Source organism: Staurois parvus, unplaced genomic scaffold (assembly GCF_062004578.1).
Source record: "Staurois parvus isolate SC_StPar_1 unplaced genomic scaffold, SC_StPar_1.0 ptg000706l, whole genome shotgun sequence".
Lineage (NCBI taxonomy): Eukaryota > Metazoa > Chordata > Amphibia > Anura > Ranidae > Staurois > Staurois parvus.
Window position 1 is genome coordinate 971,235 of NW_028318502.1, and position 22,277 is coordinate 993,511.

At 42.5% G+C, this 22,277-nt stretch overlaps 1 protein-coding gene across 1 annotated transcript; it reads left to right on the forward strand.

The window, feature by feature from the left end:
* Positions 1-1,830: 1,830 nt before the first annotated feature.
* Positions 1,831-21,940, forward strand: LOC149445851 (vomeronasal type-2 receptor 26-like). The gene is made up of 5 exons (XM_089653308.1): positions 1,831-2,085; positions 5,295-6,083; positions 11,019-11,237; positions 17,947-18,070; positions 21,041-21,940. The coding sequence occupies exons 1-5, from the start codon at positions 1,831-1,833 to the stop codon at positions 21,931-21,933; spliced, it is 2,280 nt and encodes a 759-aa protein (XP_089509434.1). The 3' UTR covers positions 21,934-21,940.
* The last annotated feature ends 337 nt before the right edge of the window (positions 21,941-22,277 follow it).

Genomic DNA, 22,277 nt, shown 5'->3' on the forward strand with positions numbered 1-22,277 from the left:
CCCTGTTGAGTGTCATTATGAATTTGGAAGGCGTCCGACAGGTGGCCATTTACTTTGACTCTGGCTGAAGGGGTGGAATACAGCGCAACAATATGTTTGCACATCTGAATCACCAGACCCAAATGAGATAAGACCGACAGCATGTAATCCCAGGCCAACCTGTCAAATGCCTTTTCAGCCTCCATAGACACAAGGAAGCCCCGGACCCCACGATGTTTAACCCGGTGGGTGATACCTACAGCCTTGATCGTATTATCCCACAAAAGCACAAAGTCTACTTGATCCAAGGAGATCCAGGATGCGAGAAAAGGTAGCAAACGGTTTGCTAAGGCTTTTACGTAAAGTTTAACATCCACATTAAGTAAGGGTATGGGTCTATAATTATGGACGATTGCTGGATCCTTTCCTTGTTCATGAATAACCATTACATGAGCTTCCAACAACTGACTAGAAACTAAAGCATCCTGAGACCATGTGTTAAAAGCGGATAGAAAACGGGGAAGTAGTACCTCATTAAAGCATTTATGATATTGCACATGTAGTCCATCTGGACCAGGGCTTTTCCCAGCTTTCATTTTCTGGAAGGTCCACTTAATCTCTACTTCAGTGAGTGGCTTCTCCAAGTTAGCCATCTTCTTATGGGGATTGCGCAAGGGCAAAACTTAGACAAGTAGTTCTCAGTCATTTTGGTTCTAGAATGTTCATCAATAATCAAGGAAGGTCATAGGTTGTAGAGGGCCTCATAATAGGTCTTGAATTGAGAAGCTATTGCCTGCATACTATGATGGTCGGTGCCAGTCTGGTCTCTGATTTTATGCATTCATACTCACTTTACAAGCCTGAGCCATTTTGGCCAACAGCTTGCCACTCTTATTAGCATGTTCATAGAACAGCTTTTGACTCAAAATCAACTGATGCTTAGTCTTCTTCCCCACTCCTCTAACAAGGATTCTCTTGCCCTAGTCAGGGAAGCCATAACTGATGATAATTGCGAGCGCTTATGTTTAAGTCCCAGTCTCTGTATTTTGTCGGTCAATGTCTTAACTTTTGCTTGACTTTCTGATTTGCGCCATTTCGCAAGGGCTATAAAGGTACCCCTAAACACACATTTATGTGCCTCCCAGATCATGTTTTCATGAAAATAATCTCTTATATGAGTGTTGATCATAGAGATCTGTGCAGTATCACTCAAAAGAGAGGGGTTCAGTTTCCAGTTTTTTTGTCCTCCAGTCCCTCTCTGGAAATTGTAGTGTGAGATTGTGTTATGGTCCAATAGATACATTGGATCAATGGAGGCCGCTGACAAATATGACAGGTTTGGTTGCAATAAAAATAAATAGTCTATCTGCGAATACTTACAATGTGGTGCAGAATAAAAAGAGTAATCCTTGACCAAAGGATTTGAGGTACGCCAGGTGTTGTGGAGCATGAGGGATGCATGATGTTTTCTAAGGGTGTTTATGGTAGTCTGACTGTCATAGACATAAAGCAGGCCATACAGTATGATTGTTTGGGAAAAACTGAGTAGACTTACTGCACCTTCTGCAACACTCTTCCAATGCTACTCGCTTCTCTCCCTTCTGCATCCTTGCACCCCTGGGGTACTGCATTACAGCACTTTCAAAATGTAGTTACTGTTTACCAATAGCAGTTCATTGTTTGTAATTTATGTTGTCTGCAATTGCCATTTAAATCATTTTTTTCCTGTGAAAGTCTTAGTTTTATGAGCTGTGGCTAAACTGTAATCTCAGAATTAACCATTTTGTGTGGTTTGAAAACCTCTCAATATCCTGCAGAGTTGACTTTGAAGAGTACAGAAGCATCATAGCAATGATCTATGTTATCAATGAGATTAACAAGGATCCCGATGTTCTGCCCAATGTCACCCTGGGCTATCATATATTTAGTACTTGTAGTGATGCAAAGAAAACTTTGGGATATGCCATAAAGATATTGTCTGGAGAGAAGGAAGCTGCTAACTATTGCTGTAAGGAACATGGAGAAGTGGCCGGCTTTATTGGTGACAGTAATTTCAATTCAAATTATGCATTGGCCCAGTTACTTAGTCTGTATCGGTATACACAGGTAAGTGATCACTGCAATATACATTGCTCAAAAAAATTAAAGGAACACTTTGAAAACACATCATATCTCAATGGGGAAAAATATAATCCTGGATATCTATACTGATATGGACTAAATAATGTGTTAAGAATGTAAGAATGCCCCATTGTTTGATGGAAATGAAAATTATGAACCTACAGAAGACTGAATTCAAAGACACCCCAGAAATCAAAGTGAAAAAATGATGCAGCAGGCGAGTCCATTTTGCTGACATTTCATTGCAGCAACTCAGAACGGTCCTCAGTAGTTTGTATGGCTCCACATGCTTGTATGCATGCCTGACAACATCAGGGGAGGCTCCTAATGAGACAACGAATGGTGTCCCGGGATATTTTCTCCCAGATCTGGACCAGGGCATCACTGAGCTCCTGGACAGTCTGCAGTACAACCTGGCGGCGTCGGATGGACCGAAACATGATATCCCAGAGGTGTTCTATTGGATTTAGATCAGGCAAACGTGGGGACCATTCAATGGTATCAATTCCTTCATCCTCCAGGAACTGCCTGCATACTCTCGCCACCTCATCAGGCCGGATATTGTCTTGCACCAGGAGGAACCCAGGACCCACTGCGTCTGACAATGGGTCCAAGGATTTCATCCTGATACCTAATATCAGTCAGGGTGCCATTGTCTAGCCTGCAGAGGTCTGTGCCTCCCTCCATGGATATGCCTCCCCAGACCATCACTGACCCACCACCAAAACGGTCATGCTGAACCATGTTACAGGCAGCAGATCGTTCTCCACGGCTTATACAGACCCTTTCACGTCTGTCACATGTGCTCAGGGTGAACCTGCTCTCATCTGTGAAAAGCACAGGGCGCCAGTGGTGGACCTGCCAATTCTGGTGTTCATTGGCAAATTCCAATTGAACTCTTTGGTGCTGGGAGTGAGCACATGGCCCACTAGAGGACATTGGGCCCTCAGGCCACCCTCATGAAGTCTGTTTCTGATTGTTTGGTCAGAGACATTGACATCAGTGGCCTGCTGGAGGTCATTTTGTAGGGCTCTGCCAGTGCTCGTTCTGTTCTTGCATAAATGAGCAGATACCGGTCCTGCTGATGGGTTAGGGAACTTCTACGGCCCTGTCCAGCTCTCCTAGAGTAACTGCCTGTCTCCTGGAATCTCCTCCATGCTCCTGAGACTGTGCTGGGAGACACAGCAAACCTTATGGCAATGGCACATATTGATGTGCTATCCTGGAGGAGTTAGACTACTATGTAGGGTCCAGGTATGGCCTCATGCTACCAGTAGTGACACTGACCCTAACCAAATGCAAAACTATTGAGAAACAGAAAAGAGTAGGGAAAAAAATGTCAGTGATTTACACCTGTAAAACTTTTCCTGTTTTGGGGGTCGTCTCAATGTTGCCCATCTAGTGTACCTGTTGTTAGTTTAATTAACACCAAAGAAGCTGAAACTGATGAACAACCCCCTCTGCTACTTACCTGAACAGATCGATATCCCAGGAGTTTATTTGACTTGATGCTAGACTCTGATTAAAAAGTTTTCCTTTAATTTTTTTGAGCAGTGTATTTATTATTGTTAGGAAGGGGAGATATGATTACATGCTGTATATAGCCCCGCTGGCATCTGTGTGGTTTGGAGTGAGGTTTCATGGAGATAATGGGTTTGATTCTTGATGGATGGTGATTTTAATGTAGATGAGGTGGGATGTCTGCTCTTTTAAAATGTATACATGATTATTGTGCTTTATACAGTATATGGACCCGGCTGGGCTCCTTTGAGGCATTTTACTTGTTGGTTGGATACACTATTATCATCCTTGATGTAGTGCTGTTTGAATCTGGGAGACTCATGTTTTGAGAGTGGCGTTTGTGGTAAGATTTGAAAATCATTCTAATGTAGGAAGGCTTGAGCTTTCATTGTAATTGACTGTCTCTCTTTTTTTTCTTTTGTTCCTCTAAAGTCAGTTTGAATTCTATTTCTTCTGGCAACCTACTTGTCATAACATTGTGCATCTTCCTCCTTTTCTGTAATATACGGTTGAAGGAAATATCGTTTTTTTATACCATACTATCTGAGGTTTCCTCCTGTACTTGTCAACAACCTATTATCATGTAGGTCCTCTTAACATTTAGGGGAAAGTGTTCAACCCAAAATTCCAGTGGGGCTTTTGTCATTCTGGGTGGATGTCACTTGACGTCCTCCCGGAATGCTCCTCATATGCTCCCATGCAGCTGTGCTGCAGGTGCAATCTGTCACCAACTGTGTCCATGACAGATCACTGTCCTATCCAGCTGCCAGTACTATGTGATAGCTGTGACCAATCACAGCAGATCACATGACAATTGTAAACCATGAATGTCTTAATTAGGCAGGCTAGCTCACTTGTAGGTCCTCAGTCAGGAGAGTCTTAGTTTAATCTTGAGAATTGAGTAAAACACCTGCAACCAGTGTCCCCAAAAAGAATAAACTCTGAATATAAAACAGTCTGAAATCTTGCCTCTTCTGCCGGCTTAGTTGGGGCCCTGCATTGGTGCTCAATGCAAAGTGCTGTCCTTTTAGGTAGTGCGATGAACAGCATTATTCTCTTTTGAGAGACAGACTCATTGGCACAAATCACTTTAGGTAAGGTGAGGTGAGGTGGCTGACAACATTCACTTTAGAATGAGGAGCGGTAGGCTGAAGTTAATATAAGATATGTAGCTGTCGGAAAAAGTCACTCTAGGATATGAAGCAGTAGGCCAGTTTACCTTGAGGTGTGAAATGGTTAGCAAAGTCACTTTAAGGGAGTGATTCTATGGTCTTGATGGACTCTAACATAAGCTTGATAATAACCGCAAAGGCAACCTCCTTAGATGGCCTGGACAGAAGTGGATGTAGTCACTTGAAACAGACTCTGCCTAGCAGGGAACAAGGGGTTAACTCAGTTCAGCAACCTGCAAGCAGAGTTTTGCAAAAACTATGCCCCGGCCCCTTAGTGATCGCTCATGGATCCTGTAGTTTATCCTCAGCTTAATGATGTAGAAAAGTTTTGCTTTCAGCTTACACTTCCCAGAAGTCTCTGATTACCGGGATTAAGACTATGGCAGATAAAGTGCTGAATGTTGTCATATTGAGAATAAGGAAAGTCCTGCATTCACAGAAACAACATAAAGTGTTCGAATAATAACATCCCAATAAAATATTTCCCAACATATCATCTAGATCAATTATCAAGTCACTGACCGTCGCCTGAGTGATGGAAAAATCTTTCCAACTTTATTCCGTATGACACCAGATGATGGGGCTCGTTATACAGCTATTATTAAAATTATCCAGCATTTTGGGTGGAACTGGGTTGGAATAATATCATCAGGGAGTGGCGACGGGGATGATGAGTCCCAAGAACTGAGTAAGATGATGAGACTACATGGGATCTGCACAGATTACATTATTCAACTCACTTCAGTTAAAGCCTCTTATATTCAGAAAAGGAGAACTGTTAGTGAATCATCAGCTGAGGTTGTCATAATATGTGGAACTTTTACAGTAAACTTTTTTTATTTAATTTCTGGTATACGCTCTGTTATAAAAAATATCACATTTATTCTCTCACAATCATGGAATAAAGTACAAAGTATGTTTTCCTATGACTTTACACCACTCAACTGCAGCTTCATATTTATATGGAAACCAAAAGGAGAATTAGGCATTAATATTTATGGTGACGGTGCCAACATCTCCGACTGTCTAACCGACCCAATACTGGAAGATTTTTGGATTTATGCGTTTTGCTGCCTTTCCCCAAACTCACACAAAAATAACTTTTTCCGATCAAGGTATCAAAGTATTTCCACAAAACCTTGTACGGAGGTAACAGATGTGTCATTCATATTTTCTCGTTATACAACTATGCCCTCCTGTGTGATGATGGCTGTAAATGTTCTGTCCAATGCTCTACACAGAATATACATGAAGAGAAATACATCTGAGCAAAATGGATTACAGCACAGAGTAAGTTGGAGAATACGTGTTTATCTTACTAGGATCCTATATTATAAAATACAAGTAATTATGTAATTTAGGTGAGATGGACAGCTATCTCCACCCTTTTTCTCACTGTCTGGGCAATCACTGTCTGGGCAATCACTGTCTGGACAATCACTGTCTGGGCAATCACTGTCTGGACAATCACTGTCTGGACAATCACTGTCTGGGCAATCACTGTCTGGGCAATCACTGTCTGGACAATCACTGTCTGGGCAATCACTGTCTGGGCAATCACTGTCTGGGCAATCACTGTCTGGACAATCACTGTCTGGGCAATCACTCTCTGGACAATCACTGTCTGGGCAATCACTGTCTGGGCAATCACTGTCTGGGCAATCACTGTCTGGGTTTCTCTGTTTTAAAAATTATAAAACAAATGGGCAGCCTTTATAATAGGAGTGTGTGTGTGGGGGGGTCGCCAGTGCACTGTATCCCTCGGACACAGCGGATCACGAAAAGAGCCGAAGATGTCGGCTCGGTCATGTGATCAGCTGTGTCCAATCACAGCTGATCACATGTAAACATGGAAATGCCGGTTATCAGCATTTCTCTCCTCTCGATCTGTCACGCTGACAGAGGAGAGGAGAGCCGGTAATCGGCTTTCCGTGGAGGGGACATGTACACTGATCATCAAGGCACTGATGATTAGTGTGGCCTGATGATTAGTGTGGCCCCAGAAGTGCCACTTGTCAGTGTCCATCAGTGCCAGCAGTCAGTGCTCATCAGTGCCACGTGCCAGTGCCCATCAATGCCACATACCAGTGCTCATCAATGCCACATATCAGTGCCCATCTGAGCTGCCTTTCAATGTCACCCATCAGTGCCAGCCAGTGCCACCTATCAATGCCAATCAGTGCCACCTATCAGTGCTGCCAATCAGTGCCGCCTATCAGTGCCATTCAGTGCCACCTAACAGTGCCAGTCAGTGCTGCCTATCAGTGCCAGTCAGTGCTTCCTATCAGTGCCATATATCAGTGTCATGTATCAGTGCTGCCTTTCAGTGCCCATCAGTGATGCCTGTCAATGCCCATCAGTACCACCTACCAGTGCCTCCTCATCAGTGTCCATCAGTACCACCTATCAGTGCCCATCACTGCAGCCTATCAGTGCCCATCACTGCAGCCTCATTAGCGCACATCAGTGAAGGAGAAAAATCACTTATTTACAATATTGTATGACAAAAACTAAGAAAAACTTTTTTTTTTTCAAAATTTTCAGTGGTTTTTGGTTTGTTTAAGAAAAAATAAAAATCCCAGAGGTGATTATATACCACCAAAAGAAAGCTCTATCTGTCTCAAAAAAATGATAAAAATGTCATATGGGTACAGTGTTGCATGACCGCGCAATTGTCATTCAAAGTGTGACAGCGCTGAAAGCTGGAAATTGGCCTGGGCAGAAAGGGGGTATAAGTGCCCTGTAGGCGAGGGGTTAATTAAACAAAATGTGTGTGAACAGCATGTCAGGCCACTGCCTTGTGGTACAGTGGTGGGTTGGAACTAGAAGAATCAAATGACAAAGGGACGCCGTCCATGATCCAAAAACTGTCTTACACATTTTGAGGGTAAACCCTCTACTTCCGAGCCAAATCATTTGTCTCTGAGGATACGGGTTTATCCTTGAAACACATAAGCCGCTATTTGGACCTTGGATGGTGTTCTTTGGCATTTGTTTCTTCTGGTTCTGACTTACCAATGTACCACGAGGCAGTGGCCTGACTTGCTGTTCACAGACATTGTTGGTGAGTCTGTTTTTATCCTTTTTCATTCATCTATCCTTGGGATAATGCACTAGGCTGGGGTGCTGTTTGTCTCTTTGGAACAGGACAACACAGTTCCAGTTGTCACAGTAGCAGCGTGTGAACACCATTGTGTTCTGTATTGGGAGTCTGAGTTCTAGAGAGCCGTGTAGTCCGAGGTGAGCTCCCTTATAGCCAGGGGCTGTGTTTTTGCTTCTGATTGCTGTGCGGAAGCTGAACTCCTGTTTGGGAATCCTGATGTGAGGAACCTTTACTTTTAAATTATTTTAAATGAAAGTGGGCAAATAAAGCCCTTCAATGGACTTCACTGGCTGGACTGAAGATCATGAACTGTTCTACCAAATCCGAGATTTTTTAAATTTAAAACACATTAAACAGAAAATGATGTCTCCAGTCTATGATAACACAAAATCACTTGGATCTACTCCCACTCCTATACACCAGTGCCATCTTAATAGCATCATGGGCCCCTAGGCAAAGTAGTGCACTGGGGCTCATACTAGCCTATATCAGGTTTCCCTATCACAGTGCCCATATACTGTTCATCAGATGTCCCCATCATAATCTCCCCATACATCAGGTGTCCCCATCACAGTGTCCCCGTACATCAGGTTTCCCCATCACAGTGTCCCCATACATCAGGTGTTCCCATACATCCGGTGTCCCCCATCACAGTGTCCCCATACATAAGGTGTCCCCCACCACAGTGTCCCCACAAAGCCAGGATCCCTCTCCACAGGGGTCCCCTTACAGCAGGTGCTCCCCATCATAGTATCCTCATACATCAGATGTCCCCATACATCAAAGTTATGCCTTCCCCCCTTCACTGTTGTACTCACAGCCATCTGCAATGAAGAGAACTCCTCCTCCATCTCCCACACTGAGACTGAGATGAGTTCTCAGTCTCAGTGCCCATTCTCTGCTACCCATGCAGGAGGGAGATGAAAGCTGAATCCTCTCTCCAGCAGAAACCAGATGTTGCTCCTTGTTCAGTTACTCCTGACAAATTAGAGCGGCATGAGTGACCAAATCGCCAGTGCACCCCCCCAATACAGCATCTTCCCACCCCTTTTTGTCTTGGGCCTGATCATGGGCCCCCATGCACCTGGGGTTCCAGGGCAGTGCCCAGGTGTGCCCCTTCATTAAGACAGCCCTGTCCTACACCTCTTTCTATGGTTACACCTTCACACACATATCCTTGATTATGAATTTGCAGTTTTTTTATCTTGCTTCATTAATGGCCCATGGTGCACCTGGAAAAGGGTGGCCTGCTCTGATGAACCACATTTGTTTTCATCATGAAGATGGCTGGGTGTGTGTAGGACGAGATGGCACCAGGATACAGTAAGGGAAGAAGACAAGCCAGTGGAAGCAGGGTGATGCCCCAGATTGTTTTCTTGCCATACTGCATCCTGTTCTACTATTTTGCCAGGAATGTTCTGTTGGGAAACCTTGGGTCATGCCATTCATGTGAATGTTACATGACACATACCACCTACCTAAACATTGTTGTTGACTAAGTACACCCCTTCATGGAAATTATGTTCCCTGATGGCAGCTGCCTCTTTCAGTAATATAATTTGCCCTGCCATACTGCAAACATTCTTCAAAAAAGAGTTTTCTTCTACAGCTACTACAGACTATTGACTATTGACTATTGACTCTAGTTGCAAAAAACAACAGGGATATAAAAAGAAATCCAATGGGTTCCAACTGAGATGAACCCGAGTGTAGAGCTATTTGTCATATGAATGGTGGAGGAGATCAAGAATATGGCCTTAGAATCTATACAAAACCTTACATTACTTACCTACAAAACCTTCAGACAAAGAAGGTAACATTGTGGCAATAATTATTTAGCAATACATAATGATGGGTTTGAAAATTCCTAACCCTTTCTATGCCCTCACATGGGTGGGGGGCTGGGGAGTTGGCACACACTCACAACAGCTGCAGTTCAAACACCCCCAGTAACAGCCGCTTAAAATAAAATAAAAAAAAAATTGGAAAGAATGAAAGTTACACCAAAGAACTTAAAATAACCCCTTCAAAATTCTGAGTCCCCCAACCCCCGCACATATGCATGTATGAACGTAATTGCATGCATTAGGAAATCCTATGAAGGAAAACATTGATTGTGCTACACATTTTACATATCACCGTACATGCTGGAGGGAGACCAAAAATTCTGCCACTAGAGCTCCTAGAGAACTCTGAACCGATGACCTGTAAAGCTTTGCCCATCCAATTGCCCTCCAGAAGATTTACCCCCCTTCATGGCCAGGCCATTTTTTTTTTGCTTTACGGTGCTGCATTACCTTAACTGAAAATTGTGCGGTCATGCAACACTGTACATTCCCCCTTTTTCCCCACAAATAGAGCTTTCTTTTTCCTTTATGAACAACATTGTATGACCGTGCAATTGTCAGTTAAAGTACCTTATCGCAAAAAATTGCCTGGTCAGGAAGGGGGGGGGGGGTAAATCCTCTGGAGGGCAAGTGGTTAAGGTTTGACATGCTTGTTATATATTTGGTCTTTTATATTTTATAAAAAATTGGTAAATACATTGTGTCTGTGTGCCCTAAATATATCTCTAGTGTAGTTTGCACTGAAATTTAGTTTTTCCTAAACTGGTGCACCAATCTTGTGTGACATAAAAAATTGGGAGTTTTATATAATCTTTAGGATTAAATGATTTTTTAATCATTGCAAAAAATAAAAAAAAATGGCTCTGAAAAAAATGGCTATGAACAGTTCATAATAATCAATTCCAATCACTCCATATGAAACTTTTTCGGTCCTCTGCTTACCTCTCTTGAAGCAAAAATATAAAGAGATTAGACAGAAAAATGTACATTTTTTGAGTCTACTAAATATATACATACAGAGTTGTGCAATCTGAATATAAAATGAATGATTGATGATTCTCTGGATTATTAGGTCAGGGGATTCTTTACATATCAGAGGAGACATTGCAGGAGAACCAATAGTGAAGAATAAGTGATTCTCCTGGTTCATTCATTTATAGAAAGACCGCCGAGTCACTTGGATGGAGCTCTCTCACTGTTTGTGTTTTGTTAAGAAATTCCAGAACTCTTCTATCTGTATATAGTAATCTGTGAATTTTTGTCTTCCATGAAAAGCTGCACAAATATGTGAGAAAAGTTCACTTCATGGACCTAGCAGAAGGCGAGATCTACTTTAACGAGAGAAGAGAAATTCCAACCGATCTTCAGTTACTCCACTGGACTGTGAATGATATAGAATTTTCTTATGCCACAGTTTCCATTATTGAAGGCCCAGATTATGTGCCCGAAAGGTTTCCAAATATGAGTATGCCCTACTGGTGGAAAAATGGCAAAGTAAGAAATGACTTGATTGTTTTCTGTTTATATATGTAGCTCTACCTCCTCAGGGGCCGCTTGATAATGCTTGTCCCCAGTGGTTGCCCTGACCTTGCAAGTCTTCCAACACCTCTTTGACCAAGCGGGGCGAAACATGTCAGGGGGCCTGGATGGAGCAGCACTGGCTGATGCCACACTCATCCACATATTCATGGCCTGGGTCAATGAGCAGTGTTTCTTCCATTCACTGATGATGCTCCTACACCCCTCAATGATGTATAGGCCTCTGCTGCCTTCACTGCAACCAGCAGGGACATCCTTGTCTCAGCTTAGAACAGGACAGCAAGTTATACCTATACCTCCTGACATCTGACACTCTGGGTTCAGACATTTTTCAATAGTATAGAACCGTATTTTTCAACCATTTTCCAGTCAGGGCACCCTTGAAAAGAAATTTTAGTCTTGAGGTATTTCAGTCTAAGGCTTGGTTCCCATTACTGCTGTCAGTAATATGTGCAAAATTGTGCATGTTCCTGACACGCAGACACACACACTGCTCTTTAGCAGATGCACAGGGGTGCCATTCATTCTTAATAGTACCCCCACATATTGGTAAATGCCATGTGTTTTTGGTGCAGTCACAGAAAACCATTTGGGATTTTAAAGGAACCAGGTATCAAATAATGACAACTATGTATCAACATACATACAAATGTTTATTTTTACACAAGAAAAAAAGATTATACATAAAACACATTAAAAAAGGAAAAAGATTCTGAATCATTAATATGGGTCCACCCAAAACCAATATCCAACCCTCTATATCCGTATGATACTTGTAGATCAAGATAGTCAAATTCTCTGACCACGTACAGCACTATAAATAGGTTTTATACAAAGAGGGGGAGAAGAGGGTCACCGATGAGCTCTACACGTTTCGCGGTCCAAGCAGCTTCATCAGAAGTACAGATCAGAATCTATTACAATCTATAAAACAATATACAGTAAGTATATACACAATGACAAAACATAACAACATAGATACAAATACACATCACATCTTCTCTTTACCACTTCATTTTCTTCCCCAAGATACATGTGGGTATTCAGGCATAACAATCAGCCCAAGACCCCACAGTGAGGGAGAGACATCCTCGGGACCATGCGCCACCCCCAAAGCGAGACCACTGGAGCATACTAGGACAGAAGGGGCCACCATCCCACCAGCCTCCAACATTTTCAATGTATCCTACATGGTTGTATAAATATATAGTATGCAGTAATATACTATGATAAGTACATTCCTAATTATAACACAAATAGTATGTAATACCACTTGCACCCAGTCTCTGGAGTTAATTACCAACAATGTCTACACCAAATTCATTGGTAATATTCCCTTAATCAACCCAGATTTCATTGCTGATTGTTAGCAACTGACCATATACAGTCAGGTCCATAAATATTGGGACATGGACACAATTCTAACATTTTTGGCTCTATACACCACCACAATGGATTTGAAATGAAACAAACAAGATGTGCTTTAACTGCAGACTGTCAGCTTTAATTTGAGGGTATTTACATCCAAATCAGGTGAACGGTGTAGGAATTACAACAGTTTGCATATGTGCCTCCCACTTGTTAAGGGACCAAAAGTAATGGGACAGAATAATAATCATAAATCAAACTTTCACTTTTTAATACTTGGTTGCAAATCCTTTGCAGTCAATTACAGCCTGAAGTCTGGAACGCATAGACATCAGCAGACGCTGGGTTTCATCCCTGGTGATGCTCTGCCAGGCCTCTACTGCAACTGTCTTCAGTTCCTGCTTGTTCTTGGGGCATTTTCCCTTCAGTTTTGTCTTCAGCAAGTGAAATGCTCAATCGGATTCAGGTCAGGTGATTGACTTGGCCATTGCATAACATTCCACTTCTTTCCCTTAAAAAACTCTTTGGTTGCTTTTGCAGTCTGCTTTGGGTCATTGTCCATCTGCACTGTGAAGCGGCGTCCAATGAGTTGTGAAGCATTTGGCTGAATATGAGCAGATAATATTCCCGAAACACTTCAGAATTCATCCTGCTGCTTTTGTCAGCAGTCACATCATCAATAAATACAAGAGAAGCAGTTCCATTGGCAGCCATACATGCCCACGCCATGACACTACCACCACCATGCTTCACTGATGAGGTGGTATGCTTAGGATCATGAGCAGTTCCTTTCCTTCTCCATACTCTTCTCTTCCCATCACTCTGGTACAAGTTGATCTCGGTCTCATCTGTCCATAGGATGTTGTTCCAGAACTGTGAAGGCTTTTTTACATGTCGTTTGGCAAACTCTAATCTGGCCTTCCTGTTTTTGAGGCTCACCAACGGTTTCCATCTTGTGGTGAACCCTCTGTATTCACTCTGGTGAAGTCTTCTCTTGATTGGTGACTTTGACACACATACACCTACCTCCTGGAGAGTGTTCTTGATCTGGCCAACTGTTGGGAAGGGTGTTTTCTTCACCAGGGAAATAATTATTCGGTAATCCACCAGTTGTTTTCCGAGGTCTTCCGGGTCTTTTGGTGTTGCTGAGCTCACAGGTGCGTTCCTTCTTTTTAAGAATGTTCCAAACAGTTGTTTTGGCCACGCCTAATGTTTTTGCTATCTCTCTGATGGGTTTGTTTTGTTTTTTCAGCCTAATGATGGCTTCACTGATAGTGACAGCTCTTTGGATCTCATCTTGAGAGTTGACAGCAACAGATTCCAAATGCAAATAGCACACTTGAAATGAACTCTGGACCTTTTATCTGCTCATTGTAATTGGGATAATGAGGGAATAACACACACCTGGCCATGGAACAGCTGAGAAGCCAATTGTCCCATTACTTTTGGTCCCTTAACAAGTGGGAAGCACAAATGCAAACTGTTGTAATTCCTACACCGTTCACCTGATTTGGATGTAAATACCCTCAAATTAAAGCTGACAGTCTGCAGTTAAAGCACATCTTGTTCGTTTCATTTCGAATCCATTGTGGTGGTGTATAGAGCCAAAAATGTTAGAATTGTGTCCCAATATTTATGGACCTGACTGTACATTATCTATAATAAATTACAAGCAATATAATTATCTAAGGCCCACAATGGGGACCCCCATGGTTATTTAACCTCCAAGCTCAAGTGAGGGTAGCAGTTTCAATTTTTTTGTTTTACACATAGATCATGCAAGAAGTATAAGTCACGTGGATACAGAACTTGGAGACTAGCCAATGTAATACTTGTTATGGGATACATATTATATGCAATGGTCTCTTTTTATTTATATTCTGGGTGCATGGGGTGTTCAGTGAAGTGACTGACCTCAATCCTACCAGTGTAGGGGCTTCTTGGTGCTGTACTGTCTCCTGCTTGGTGGGCCAATCGGGAACCCAGTGCTTGGGCTGGTTCATTTATCCACCCCTCTGCTTGGTTTACTGGCATATGGGAGTTGTGTTCGGCATAGGTGTCCTATTTCCTACGAAGGAAGTGACAACACTGGTGCCATTTGATGATGCTGGTGGGTGGACTTCTGTGGGAGTATATATTGGCCAGTCCTGGGCTTCATTTCCTGTTTTTTGAACTACGTTGCATGTCCCTGATGGTGGTAGTGGTGGTGATAGCAAATCTTCCTAATATGCAAAGGGATTAACAGTCTGTTCTATATGGTATGTATACATTGTTTCATCTTGTATGTACAGTTGTGGCCAAAATTATTCAACCCCCACTGAAATTGAGTGTTTTGGCCAGTTTGACATTGCTTTTGATCATTCAGTCATCTTGCTTACATTTACATTAAAGAGGCACTTGTAGGTCAGACAAATATAACATAACAGTTATAATGAAATAACCACAAATGTCTTTTCTGTGCTCACAGCATTATCAGTTTTATTCAACCCCCAAGTGACATTCAATCTTAGTACTTAGTACAGCATCCTTTTACAGTTATAACAGCTTTTAAACGTGAAGCATAGCTTGACACAAGTGTCTTGCAGCGATCTACGGGTATCTTCGCCCATTCTTCATGGGCAAAGGCCTCCAGTTCAGTCACATTCTTAGGCTTGCGCACTGCAACTGCTTTCTTTAAGTCCCACCAGAGGTTCTCAATCGGATTTAAGTCTGGTGACTGCGATGGCCACTCCAAAATGTTCCAGCCTTTCCTCTGCAACCATGCTCTAGTGGACTTGGAGGTATGCTTGGGATCATTGTCCTGTTGAAAGGTCCAACGTCTCCCAAGCCTCAGGTGTGTGACGGACTGCATCACGTTTCCATCCAATATCTCCTGGTACTGAAGAGAATTCATGGTACCTTGCACACGCTGAAGCTTCCCTGTACCTGCAGAAGCAAAACAGCCCCAAAGCATGATTGACCCTCCACCATGCTTCACAGTAGGCAAGGTGTTCTTTTCATCATAGGCCTTGTTCTTCCTCCTCCAAACATAGCGTTGATCCATGGGCCCAAACAGTTCTAATTTTGTTTCATCAGTCCACAGAACACTATCCCACAACTTTTGTGGTTTGTCCACATGGCTTTTGGCATACTGCAGTCGACTCTTCTTATTCTTTGGAGACAGCAAGGGGGTACGCCTGGGAGTTCTGGCACGGAGGCCTTCATTACGCAGTGTGCGTCTTATTGTCTGGGCTGAAACTTCTGTACCCACATCTGACAAATCTTTTCTCAGTTCCTCAGCAGTCACACGGGGACTTCTCTCCACTCTACGCTTCAGGTAGCGCACAGCAGTCGAAGTCAGCATCTTCTTTCTGCCACGACCAGGTAGCGTTTCAACAGTGCCCTTTGCCTTGAATTTGCGAATGATGCTTCCTAAGGTGTCTCTTGGTATGTTTAACATCTTTGCAATCTTCTTATAGCCATTGCCCTTCCTGTGAAGAGAAATCACCTCTTCTCTTGTCTTCCTGGACCATTCTCTTGCCTTCACCATGTTTGTAACCACACCAGTAAATGTCTAGAAGGAGCTGAGTATCACAGTCATTTTAAAGCTGCCTAATTGGTGCTTATTATGCTTGATTGCTGCTCGGTGACATCCACAGGTGTTTTCAATACCTGATGGAAAGCACCTGTATGAACCTCTGTTCTTCAGAGTGGTAGTCTTTAAGGGGTTGAATAATTGTGGCAATGAAGAAACCACATAAGAACCATTTACTACTGTATTACATAAACAATTGATGTCATTTTAGTTGCATTTGGGTAGTTACAACGTCCTTGTAGGATTTGATTCTGAATACAATTCCAAATGTACACTATAGTCCCTAAACCCCTTTACAGCATTGGGGGTTGAATAATTTTGGACACAACTGTATATCTTAGTACTTGTCCCTGGGGTTTGATAGTTATCAAATATTTTTTATGTTAGATTAGGGATCAAGTTATTATTGTATTGCTGGATTTTGAAGTTGAGCTAAAACCATTGGCATCCCAATTGCGAGCCTTAGATAATTATATTGCTTGTAATTTATTACAGATTATGTACACTGCTCAAAAAATTAAAGGAACACTTTAAAAACACATCAGATCTCAATGGGGAAAAATATCATCCTGGATATCTATACTGATATGGACTGGGTAATGTATTAAGAATGTAAGGACACCCCATCAGTTGATGGAAATGAAAATGATTGACCTACAGAGGACTGAATTCAAAGACATCCCGAAAATCAAAATGAAAAAATGATGCAGCAGGCGAGTCCATTTTGCTGACATTTTATTGCAGCAACTCAAAATGGTACTCGGTAGTTTGTATGGCCCCCATGTGCTTGTATACATGTCTGACAACGTCGGGGCATACTCCTAATGAGACATTGGATAGTGTTTTGGGTATTTCTTCCCAGATCTGGACCAGGGCATCACTGAGCACCCGGACAGTCTGAGGTGCAACATGGCAGTGCAGGATGGACCAAAACATGATGTCCCAGAGGTAGTTTATTGGATTTAGATCAGGCAAGTGCGGTATCAGTGGTATCAATTCCTTCATCCTCCAAGAACTGCCTGCATACTCTCACCACATGAGGCCGGGCATTGTCATGCACCAGGAGGAACCCAGGAACCATTGCATCAGCGTAGGGTCTGACAATGGGTCTAAGGATTTCATCCTGATACCTAAAGGCAGTCAGGGTGCCATTATCTAGCTTGTAGAGGTCTGTGCGTCCCTTCATGGATATGCCTCCCCAGACCACGACTGACCAAAATGGCCATGCTGAATGATGTTACAGGCAGCATAATGTACTCCATGGCTCCTCCAGACAATTTCACATCTGTCACATGTGCTCAGGGTGAACCTGCTCTCAACTGTGAAAAGCACAGGGCGAAATGGTGGACCTACCAATTATGGTGTTCAATGGCAAATGCCAAATGAGCTCTATGGTTCTGGGCATTGAGCACAGGGCCCACTAGAGGACTTTGGGCCTTCAGGCCACCCTCATGAAGTCTGTTTCTGATTGTTTGGTCAAAGACATGAGTAGGGAAAAAAATGTCAGTGTTCTCCACCTGTAAAACTATTCCTGTTTTTGTGGTCGTCTCATTATTGCCCATCTAGTGCACCTGTACAAGGGATTTGATCTTGAACCCATGGCTGAGGCAAATCTGACCCTCTTTGCTATTTGTATCACTTAGTTTGTATATCCTCATGAGATATGATGGACTATCACAAAATAATAATAATCATCATATTAATAATAATATCTGATTTCAGATTCCGGTATCTCGATGCTCAGATCCCTGTTTACTTGGCAGCAGAAAAAAGTTTGGATCTTCAATTCATAAATGCTGCTATGAGTGCATCCCATGTCCAGAAGGAGAGATATCCAACATTTCTGGTAAAGTTTTTATTTGTTAGTAAATTATTTTTGGCCTGGTCAGAAGTAACCTCAGTACTTAAAGTGTTTGTCAGGGAAAAAATATGAAGTATGTACCTGTAAAGTGTGCGCATTTCCTCATGTTTTATATCTGTAAAGCCACTGCAAGTACAGAAAGATGCCTGTTGGTCCTGCTAGAAATGTAGTTAGCTCTTAATACTGTTGTAGACTGACAACACACAGGAGTTTGTGAAATGAAATGGTGTCAGCCCTGCCTAGTTTTATTTTGCTATTGTTACTACTAATACTACTACTACTACATACAAGAACAAATTACCCCCCTTGGGATTTTAATGCAGCTAATAAAACATCACCACATATATTGATTAAAAATTATATATACTTTATTATACAATTTTTTTTTAAAAAGATTACATCCTAAAACCATTCTAATGGCTCTGATATACTGTTTTAATAATAGAGTCCCTTGCAGGGTTACAACAATACAACATTCCCAAAAGTGGGAAGTGACACCATCAATAACAGTCCTATAATCTCCATTTTTATACTGACAAAGCATGAATAAAACAGTTGATATCTGTCTATCTATCCATTCAGTCTTATCTGACCCTTGGCGATTAGATGGACTGTCACTTGTAAGTGACTTTTTCCATGAATTCTCTTAGCAATTATTTTACAGGGTGGGTTGCCAGGTCTTTCCCCAACCCCCACCATACAGGAGATCCTGTGTAGCCAGGGATGAAACTAGGACAATTTAGACAGGAGCCAATTAACCTACCAGCATGTCTTTGGAGTGTGAGAGGAAACTGGAGTACCTGGAGGGTGCCCACGCAAGCACAGGGAGAACATGCAAACTCCATACAGGAGGCGTCATGGTCGGGAATTGAACCCATGACCCATTTACTGCAAGGCAGACGTGCTAACCACTAAGCCACTGTGCCGCCCAAACAGTTGATATACACTACTCAAAAAAAATTAAAGGAAGACGTTTTAATCAGAGTATAACATCTAGTCAATGAAACTCCTGGGATATGGATCTGGTCAGGTAAGTAGCAGAGGGGGGTGTTTATCAGTTTCAGCTGCTTTGGTGTTAATGAAAGGCACAACAGGTGCACTAGATGGGCAACAATGAGACAACCCCAAAACAGGAATGGTTTTACATGTGGAGGTCACTGACATTTTTTTCCCTACTCATCTTTTTCTGACTGTTTTTCACTAGTTTTGCATTTGTCACTACTTGTAGCATGAGACGATACCTGGACCCTACAGAGGTTGCACAGGCAGTCCAACTCCCCTGGGATGGTACATCAGTACGTGCCATTGCTAGAAGGTTTGCTGCGACTCCAAGCAGTCTCAAGAGCATAGAGGCAATTCCAGGAGACAGGCAGTTAGTCTAAGAGAGCTGGACAAGGCCATAGAAAACTCCTTAACCCATCAACAGGACCTGTATCTGCTCCTTGGTGCAAGGAGAAACAAGATGAGCACTGCCAGAGCCCTACAAAATGACCTCCAGCAGGCCAATGGTGTGAATGTTTCCGACCAAACAATCAGAAACAAACTTCATGAGGGTGGCCTGAGGGTCCCACTTTCTCTAGTGGGCCCTGTGATCCTTGCCCAGCACCACATAGCTCAATTGGCATTTGCCATTGAACACCAGAATTGGCAGGTCCGCCACTGGCGCCCTGTGCTTTTCACAGATGAGAGTATGTTCACCCTGAGCACATGTGACAGACGTGAAAGGGTCTGGAGAAGCCGTGGAGAATGTTATGCTGCCTGTAAATTGTTCAGCATGACCGTTTTGGTGGTGGATTAGTGATGGTCTGGGAAGGCATATCCATGGGGGGACGCACAGACTCTACAGGCTAGACAATGGCCCCCTGACTGCCATTAGGTATCGGGATGAAATTCTTAGACCCATTGTCAGACCCTACACTGGTGCAGTGGGTCCTGGGTTCCTCCTGGTGCACGACAATGCCCAGCCTCATGTGGCAAGAGTATGGATTCAATTCCTGGAGGATGAAGGAATGGATACCACTGAATGGCCCCCATGCTCCCTTGGCCTAAATCCAATATAACACCTATGGGATATCATGTTTTGGTCTTTCTGCCACTGCCAGGTTGCACCTCAGACTGTCCAGGAGCTCAGCAATACCTTGGTCCAGTTCTTGGAGGAAAATCCCCAGGACACCATCTGTTGACATTGTCAGGCATGCATACAAGCACGTGGGGGCCATACCAACTACTAAGGAACATTCTGAGTTGCTGCGATGAAATGTCAGCAAAATGGAATAACCTGTTGCATCATTTTTCACTTTGATTTTCAGGGTGTCTTTGAATTCAGTCCTCTGTAAGTTGATAATTTTCATTTCCATCAAATGATCCTTACATTCCTAACACATTACCCCGTCCATGTCAGTATAGATGTCCAGCAGGATATTTTTCCCCATTGCTATCTGATGTGTTTTCAAAGTCTTCCTTTAATTTTTTTTTCAGCAGTGTAGTGACATAATTAATCTATCCCATCCAGTTCAACCAACAGAAAAAAAAGAAATAAAAATGATCAACAGGTATTTTTTATTTTGCACTTTGTACAGATATAACAAATGTTTCCAGTTGTGTATTTAACAGACCAAAAGGTAACAAATATGTTCATTATCAGGGTTTTCTGACAATTTAAACTGAATCTCCATTATCACATTTCTGCCTATAACACAGTTCTGGTGCATTCCATATTTTGTCTTTTCACCCTTTATTGTGTCCTTATGGAACCAACAATGTTTTACCACTTCCCAGTAGGCACACTCAATATCTATCTATCTATCTATCTATCTATCTATCTATCTATCTATCTATCTATCTATCTATCTATCTATCTATCTATCTATCTCTATATTAATTAATTAATCTTTTTAATTTGTTTTCTAAGCTCTGACCACAATACTCATTGTGTTTGTATTGTTCTTCCTGCAGACAGTGAAAACTGCATAAAATGTCCTGATGAAGAATGGCCAAATGAGAAGAAGGATCGGTGTGTTCCAAGAGTGGTGGAATTTCTCTCCTACACTGATGACACCATTGTTGCCATATTTTCCTCCATCTCCATTCTCTGTTGTCTTCTGACTGGTTTAATATTGGGGATATTTATACATTACCAGGACACCCCCATTGTTAAAGCCAATAACCGGAACCTGAGCTATCTTCTCCTGGTCTCCATCATGCTGAGCTTCCTCTGTGTCTTCTTGTTCCTCGGCCATCCAGTAGATGTGACCTGCATGCTGCGTGTCACCTCTTTTGGTGTCATCTTCTCAGTTGCCGTCTCTTCTCTACTTGCCAAAAGTATCATGGTGTGTATTGCTTTTAAAGCCACCAAACCTGGGAGTCCCTGGAGGAAATGGATGGGAGCCAAACTGCCCAATTGTATAATTTGTGTCTTCTCACTGGTCCAAGTCATAATCTGTGTCACTTGGTTGTCTATTTCTCCCCCCTTCCAGGATCAGGACACTCACTCTTATCAGGGGAAGATCATCATTCAGTGTAATGAGAGTTCAGTTATCGGCTTCTACTCAGTCCTGGGATATATGGGGCTTCTGGCAGCTGTGAGCTTCATTATAGCTTTTATAGCCAGGACATTACCGGACAGTTTTAATGAGGCCAAGTACATCACCTTCAGCATGCTGGTGTTCTGCAGTGTCTGGATTGCCATGATCCCGGCCTATCTGAGCACCAGAGGGAAATACATGGTGGCTGTGGAGGTCTTTGCTATAATGGCCTCAAGTTCTGGACTTCTTGGCTGTATATTCTTCCCAAAATGTTACATAATTCTGTTCAGACCTGACCTGAATACAAAAACAGTTATCCGCTAATATGTGGGTTACCAGTCGTTATAGCATTATCTCCATTATTGTTCAGTTTAGTATTTTGCTAGTACATTGAAAATTAACACTGTTATATACAAACATTTAAATCTCTGGAATGAAGTAAGATGGTGGACAGTAGGCATCATTTTTGCTCTGGCCACCATTGGTATCAGGCACTTTGGGCTTGTTGGAAACCTTGTCCCTGCTGGGTGTAGTGGTTCCTCCCACCATCCATTACATCACTACATAACAATGTAGTCACTTAGTGAGGAGGAACCACAGTGACCAGAGGGGGGAATGTATTCAAAACATTCTAAAGTGTCAGATACCAGAGACACCCATCACTCTTC